General features: G+C 35.8%; 1 protein-coding gene across 3 annotated transcripts; it reads right to left on the bottom strand.

Moving 5' to 3' along the window:
• Window positions 1-3,165: 3,165 nt before the first annotated feature.
• LOC108467876 (uncharacterized protein At5g41620-like) lies at window positions 3,166-7,571 on the bottom strand. Of its 3 annotated transcripts, none has more exons than XM_017768691.2 (3): window positions 6,551-7,571; window positions 5,433-5,558; window positions 3,166-4,903 (listed from the first exon to the last, which is right to left on the bottom strand). In XM_017768691.2, the coding sequence occupies exons 1-3, from the start codon at window positions 6,677-6,679 to the stop codon at window positions 3,380-3,382; spliced, it is 1,779 nt and encodes a 592-aa protein (XP_017624180.1). In that variant the 5' UTR covers window positions 6,680-7,571; the 3' UTR covers window positions 3,166-3,379. The 3 variants fall into 3 exon arrangements, with proteins under 3 accessions (XP_017624180.1, XP_052874402.1, XP_052874403.1); XM_053018442.1 differs by lacking the exon at window positions 6,551-7,571 and adding an exon at window positions 6,405-6,542; XM_053018443.1 differs by lacking the exon at window positions 5,433-5,558 and having other exon boundaries at window positions 6,551-7,337.
• Between the last annotated feature and the right edge of the window lie 108 nt (window positions 7,572-7,679).

Below are 7,679 nucleotides of genomic sequence, written 5' to 3'. Positions count from 1 at the left end.
ACCTAAATTCTTCTAATGCACACTTGACCAACCCCCTTTTTTTTTTCCAATCTAGCATAGCTTCACCTCCAACAAAAGACTAACATCTTCATTTTCATGCTAACATAACAAGCAACTTAGTTCATCCACACAACTAACATGTCAATAGCATCAAGGTATCTACTAATTTTTTTGTCAAATCCCAACTCTCCAACAACCCCAAATCCCACCATGGGTTAGATAGAATTCAAACTAACAACCAACAATACACATGAATTTAAAGGAATAACTCCAACATACCTCAACTTGGATACTAGTATGGCCGACTTCTCCAAAACTTTTCTCTTTTCCTTTCACTTGGTTTTTCGGCTAAGAGGTAGCAAGGATGAACACTTTTTTTTTGTTCATTTTCCTATCATTAATCTTTATTTCCTCTATTTTAATATCCTACCAACATTAAATAATTATAACAACATGATCTTGGAAAGATGAAGCCATGCTTGGCGGCCACTCAACTTAGTTTGGGGCATTTTGACATGCAAACCCAACTTTTCATAATTCCATACTATTTGGTCCTCACTTATTTACCTATCAAATTTTCTAAGTCTCTCAACTAAATCCTTTCGAGCAAGATTCACATTCCTAAGATAAAAATTGAATCACCAAATTTTTATACTAGTACTACCACACATATAAGGTATGCAAATAAAATTTTAACTAAATTTTATGACTCGGTTTTGTGGTCCCGAAACCACATCCCGACTAGGGTCAAATTTTGGGCTGTTACAGGGCATGTCTAGTGGCCGTATGTGGCACACAGCCTTAGCACATAGGCGTGTGTGGCCATTGCGAAGGGTACACAGGCATGTGGTCGACCGTGTGACCCAAGTCAGTAACCTCCCTAATTTTCACACGGCCTGGCACACGGGCGTGTCTTGTGGCCGTGTGGACAAGTCAGTATGTATGCCTTGATTTTTCATGGTCTAGACACGTGGGCGTATCTAATGCTGTGTGAGGCACACGGCCTATTCACACGGGCGTGTGACCTTTTCAACTTTGAAAAATATTTAAGTTTCGAAAAATTTCATATGTGTTCGGTTTAGTCCCGACCTTTCTCTAATGTATGTTTAAGGTCTTGTTGACCTAAGAAAGGGACTTTATGTTGATGTTTGACTATGATGCTATGTTGACTATGAAATGAATGCGAATTGTTCCGATATGACCGGTAATGCCTCTTAACCCTAGTCCGGTGACGGATACGGATTAGAGGTGTTACAAATTATCTGTTATTTGGCATGTATATCATGCCCACAACACAACACAATTCACAATAGTTATCACACATGTCTCATATCACAATATCGCATCATAATAATCAATCCAGAATTATTAATATAATCACATAATTGCCAAAATAAAGCAAGGGAAATAGAAAGCTTACACTCGAAAATTAGGATAGGGGTTTATGCTATTCTTAGGCTTCCAATTAACACTATGAATTGTGTTTACAAGTAGCGATTCCAAACACTCACCGTTCACACTTTCACCTAAATGCCAAAAGTTTAAACTAACTTTTCCTTACCTTTTGCCTTACTCGAAGAAGGCTCCAATGGTTCCGATGCTTCACACATAATAACCACACAATATACACAATCAATTAGCAGCCAAAGACTCACCTAAACCAACAAAAAATGCAAGCCTAAGTTATATCCCTCATAAAATTGAAATTTCGACTAACAAACTTGAAACTCAAATATATTTATCTTAACTCATTCCCATTACCTATAACCAATTCCAATCATCTAGTTATACATCTAAGAACAATTCCTAACCTTAAAACTGCTCAAAACTATGCAGATTCACGGATCCAAAATTTCGACATATAATGGCAATTTTCACAAAAACTCAATAAAAGGTTGGAAATCTTCAACAAAACTTTAAAGTAAGTTTAGAAACCTTCTAATCATGTCAAAACTAATTGAAAAACACTTTGAAACCACATTTTATCGAAAATCCCAAAATCCATCATTAACGACTCAATTTTTTATTTTTATTTAAAACATGCGATTTAATAGCTAAAAACTCAATTTAAAGGATCAAATAATATCAAAAAATAATAAGGAATTGAATCATTACCTTAGTTGACAAAAAATCAAACGTTTGATCGAAAGCCTGAAAAAATTTAAAATTCAACAATGGAGAAATCTATGGTGTTCTTGGATGTTTTTCTTGAAATACTATGGAGATTTATGGCTAAGTGAATGATAGAAATCTAAGGAATTAAGTTTGGGAATCAAAGTTAAATAAGAGGAGCTTTGGAATGCAATGGACGGCAAAGCGAAAATATAAAGAGAAGAGACTAACTGAATTTTATAAGGATGAAAGGGGAAAATAGGGTGAAAATTAAAATTTGGTTTAATTTCCTTTTAAAAACTTATAATTCAAAACTTTTTACAAATCAGTCCTTATTTCAAAATTGAAAGCATTTTGAACATTATTTTCAAAAATTGTTTTAATTTCCAAAATGAGATAGACAAAAACATTTCCAAATACCATGCTAACGAAATTCCTAAGCTCACTAGAGCTAAAATTCTCATTTTACCCTTAAAACTTTTAGGCCTAATTTTGGACTGTGATATTAGGAGTAAGTCACTACGCATGTGCTAATTGATAATATAAGATGGATGCAAGTTATGACGATTCACCAGATCTGTTTATTTGATTGAGATGAGTAGACTTTCTTTGTTAATCCGTAATATCGATTACGAATCTGCCGGTATGTTTCGTAGAGCATAAATCTGCATACAGCTACATTATCACCTATTGTGTGCTTGTAGGAATGTTTTTAGCCGACTATTTGTTTATCTTTTCTTTGAATTTTTGCACTATTTTATTTGTGTTATTTGAAAAGTGAACCTTGTTGTAAGTGAGTTATTTAAGGTGAGTGATAAAGACTTTAATTACCAGAGTTTTAAATCCATTATTAAATAGAATCATTCATTCAGCAAACTGCATTAAAATATAAGATTTCACTCCTTATTTTGTGCTCTTTAAATACTATTGTTGATTTACTTTGTTCTTTGTCGCAACATCAATTGGGGAGACATGACACATAGCAAACTGTGTGCCTGTGCAAAAATGCATGCAGCCAAACACCTATTTATGTTTATTTCACCCAAAATATAATTTTAGCCAAACGACCCTTTAGTTAATTTCATCTGATTCGTGACTATGTTGTGTGATATTACTTCAATATACAGACATACAAAGAATCCAAGAATTACAGATGACCGAAGATCATGACATAGCAACATGCGGATTCACATAACATAAATCCGCACTGCAAGCAACACATGCAGAAGCAGCCAATCCAGCGTGCTTTAATCATCAGCTGATTATTCTATGACTTACCCTTGAATATTTTTAAACGTGAACGTGGCCCTTTGGACCTTGCTTCAAGAAGCTTGGCCTTCAAAGTGTTCTCCTTCGTTCCTGGAGGTAGCTTTGTTGAAGACTCTGATTCATCTAAGTCAGGGGATGTGAATTTTGTCATCCATTGCCGCACTGGACTCAGCTGGTTCTTCCATGCCGGGAAACTACAGGAAGCCTCACCACAGTCATTTTCAGGATTTATATTCCCACCTTCCGACAGTGCCATGTGATTTCTTATTAAGTTATCCAGTACATAATTTGAGCTCAATCCATGTATCTCATCAAGCTTATTTTTTCTTCCCTCGCTGCCATATTGGGTGGCTTCATCGTTTTCAAACTTTTGTGACACTGTTATTTCAGTGGTGTTCCCTATAACAGTATCTTCCTGTGCTGAATTGGCCAATTGAGATTTTTTATTTCCGTTGCACATAGCTCTGGCCATCTTTTCTTCGAACTTCACTTGTAAACTGGATGGGTGCCGAGTTTTACTCTTCTCGTGAGATGGAGGTTTTTTCTCTGCATGATTTGATTTTATTGTTTCTTCAAGATCACCATTTAGAGCTACATCTTTATCTGATTTGAGGTCAACATTGTTTGGCTTATTCAGCTCAAAACAATTCGAATCACTGCTGGCAGAATCTTCCGCATCACAAACATCTTTAGGTGCACTAACTGCTTCATTTAGAGGTACAGATTCAAGCGACTTCCTGCGATCCTTTCGTGATAAATAATTAGAACGCTTAGAAACAGAAGTACTGATCCGTTTAGCTTGAAGGAAAGTCTCTATCTCAAAGCCTAATTTGTCTATCATTGACTTCTGTTCATCGAAACCAGACTGAGCTTCTTCCGGCTTGATCTGCATTCGCTCATCAAGCCAAGATTCAGATATATGAAGAATCATACGATCACAGTCAGCTGCTCCAGCCCAATCTTCATCAGATTTCTGTCTAAGACCATGCACCTCACGTTCATAGCTTTTTATTCCCTTTGCAAACTCATCACAAAGATCTTCCAACAGCTTCCTTGATTTCCTTTCTCTTTCAAGGTCTTTCAAGGCATTAGACAGAGAAACTTTTATGTCAGATACTTCCCGAGCTAACTTCCTGTGTAGACTCTCTGAACGTTTTCTTAACTTTCTTTCATCTTCTAGTTCATCCCTCACAGACCGTACAGCAGCGTGAATCCGATCTTGCTCCTTACTCTTCCTAGCTAGTTTGTCTTCAGCAATCTGCTTCATCAAATCATCAATTTCATGTCGATCTGCTTGTTGATCTCGCAGTAACTCCTTAATCCTAACACGAGCATGATCTAGTTCCATCTTCAATGCTTTTATCAATGAGATATTCGACACATGTTGTTCTTCCAGGCTCCAAATCCGATTCAGTACTTTTAACAGCTCTGTAGACGTTTTGAGATTATAATGCGACTCACCAACCCTTCCCCTAAAATCAAACGAACTGCTAGGGGTGACTGCAGGATTATAAGGTGCCACCTGAAAAAGTGGGGCATCTCAAATCTCTGGATGGATCAGAAGTGAAAATTAAATGGGAAAGACCTAATAATCAAACCATGAAATTGATATTTAACATAATAACACAAAAAGGAAATCAGTGTGAAGTTGAAGATGGTCCGAATTTATTCATAAAGATTTTCATCTTAAACAAACTCTGAAATGCTTTTTTAAAACAAGCATGCTATGGCAAGAATAAAACATAAGTAATAATAATTATATCAGAAATGCCCAACCATGACATTTATCAACTTAGAACCTAACTCAAAAAGAGTTAAATTTGAGACAGAAACATAAATCAAAGTCAGGCTATAAGCCCATAACTGATATGAATCCACTTGGTCATGGCTTAAGCTAAGCAGGACTTGTAACAATCTTTCTTACCCGAACTCAAATTCCAGGAAGTTTCAGTTGAAGTACCAATTACAGAGAGGAAAAAATCATCTTTCCTATTCCATATTTATTCCCCAGATAGTACATCTTTTAAGTAGGAAGTCGAAGAAAGTTTTACCTCCATTGAACTGCCATAACTTGCAGGTGATACAGGCTGAAGGGCATGATTATTATTTTCAATTGATCGATGGTGTTTCATAAGCGTTTGTGCAACATGCCTCCTCAAACTACTAGCACTCTCCGGCTGATATAAGAAACAAAACAGGAATATAGGTAAGAGAAGGCATTCCTTCCACCTCTGGTAACTCTATATCTTCATTCTTACAGAAGTGGCTGAAGACATTGTGTTGAAGCCAAAAAAAACTGAATTAAATCAACTAATACTTCATTCATTGTTGAGTTTTTTAAGTAATAATTATCAATTCAATGGCTTTTGGTCCTCATTAGGGTACAAGAAATACTCAATGGCCTATTCCTTCAAAAAGTTTCAAGCTTAAGACTAATTACAATCAAACATGAAGCAGCATCCAACTACCAGATAACTGCATCAAACACCAACGGATTTATGCTATTAATAGACAATTGTATGCTTTGTTTTTTCGATAATATTAATTTAGCAGACAGAACAAGTTAGTATATAACAAATTAAAATGCCAGCATTTAATGATGATTCTAAGATCCTACTAAGAACTAAGTTGTAAACTGGATCAATCAGAATCACTAATGAAAAAACCAATTACAGAGATGAAAGTAGAAGACTAAGAGAAACTCTCCATTCTTTTCCAGGAAAACCTTGAACTTGTTCATGTTTAATCATATACAAAGCCCCACTAGGTTTTGAACTGAATAGAACGCTTGACAAAGCAATCTTTCCAATAATAAACGACTAAATAATAAACAAGAGGGCATTCAAAGCAAATAATCAAACTAAAAAACACACTCTATAAACGGGAAAACAAAGCAACAAATTATGCAGGAGAATAATCAAACAACCAAGACCAATAACATAAAAGCAAAAACGTAGCTCTATTAACATAAACTGTAAGCATCACAAAGCATGTGGTTAGATGGGAAAACAAGTCTCATTTACCACACCCAAAGTTCCAAACCAATCAAAACCCATCTCACCAACTAACAGATAAAATATCCTTCAAAGAAAATTAACATATAAGTAAAAAAAAATACACTGACACTACTAGTGCATAAACAGAAATATAAAACAAAAAAAGGAAATACCTGGTCAGGAACAGAACTGGGGCAAGGATCAGCCAAGAAATGAGAAAAATCAATGCCCTTGTCCTTGAAAAGGTTGTTGTGATGGCGTTGATGGTAGCGGCCATTAGTGTTGTTAGCACCTCTATGCATTTTAGGTTGAGAAGGATGAAGAAATTGGTGAAACTCCCAGAGTGAAGCAGCTAGCTTTCTTGCAGAAACAGCGGCAGGAGGGGGAGGGGTGGTGGTGTTATGATGAAGTTCAGCAAAAGGGTCGTAAAGTCTCCAAGAGAGGACTGGAGTAGTGGGGCCCCTTCCTTTCCTATACCCTACCAATAATACCCTCCTACTCAACTTTTCACACGAATTTTGCTTCTTTTCTGCTCCCAATTCTCAACCTTTTTCTTCTCTTTTCATCTCTCCTTTTCTTTCTTTCTCCCAAGCCTTCAAAAGGGTTTTAAATAAGAATTAAATACAACTGTTTTCTTTTCTTTTCTTCTATTCTTTTTCACTTCCCCCCGGCCCCACATGGCCATGGGGTCTAGGTTCTAGTCTGAAATTTAATATGGCTCTTTGCTGTGGATATTCTGTCTTTTCTTATTTATATCTAAACTGCTTTTGGGTTCTGCCTCCACCTTGCAAGTGAATAACACACTGATTGATTATGAACAAGAAAATGTTGGAGGGTAGTGAATTGGATGTATTAAATCGTTTGGCAAAAAAAATCGATGTTTCAAGTTAAGGTTTTATGCGAAAAATTATTTTTAAATAAGAGATTTGATTTCCGCTATTTCAAAACAAATCCATCCCATATAAATTATGTGATCTCAAAGAATTTCATTAAAAAAAAAAAAGGTGGATTACCTGTCAAGCAATACGCTTTGTGATTGCACCAAGCTAAGGGAGCTGTGAAAGTAATAAAAGAACCTTTGATTAGGGTGGTTACTTACTGAAATAGGTTTAGGAAAAAACAATGTCTACCATCCAATCTAACCATCAATCACGGTTTTTCTTACTAATATTTTCAATTATGAAGGGGATTGTTACAGTGACCAACTCTTATTAAACCAAGAAATGTCATTGTTGTTTACTCACAAGATCTTGGTCGCGTTTACAGTAGAATTATTATATTTACAGTAATAAAGTAGCATTT

The sequence above is a fragment of the Gossypium arboreum genome, chromosome 8 (assembly GCF_025698485.1).
Source record: "Gossypium arboreum isolate Shixiya-1 chromosome 8, ASM2569848v2, whole genome shotgun sequence".
NCBI lineage: Eukaryota > Viridiplantae > Streptophyta > Magnoliopsida > Malvales > Malvaceae > Gossypium > Gossypium arboreum.
Note: the sequence above shows the minus strand (reverse complement) of the source record. Positions and strands in the feature narration are given on the sequence as shown.

What these genes read in the sequence shown, in the direction of transcription:
- LOC108467876 (XM_017768691.2), bottom strand. Translation starts at nt 6,679, where the DNA reads ATGCATAGAGGTGCTAACAACACTAATGGCCGCTACCATCAACGCCAT. An exon ending in CCAGTTCTGTTCCTGACCAG is followed by an intron (nt 5,559 to 6,550) that starts GTATTTCCTTTT and finishes TTCTTATATCAG; the next exon opens with CCGGAGAGTGCTAGTAGTTT. An exon ending in GTTATGGCAGTTCAATGGAG is followed by an intron (nt 4,904 to 5,432) that starts GTAAAACTTTCT and finishes CCACTTTTTCAG; the next exon opens with GTGGCACCTTATAATCCTGC.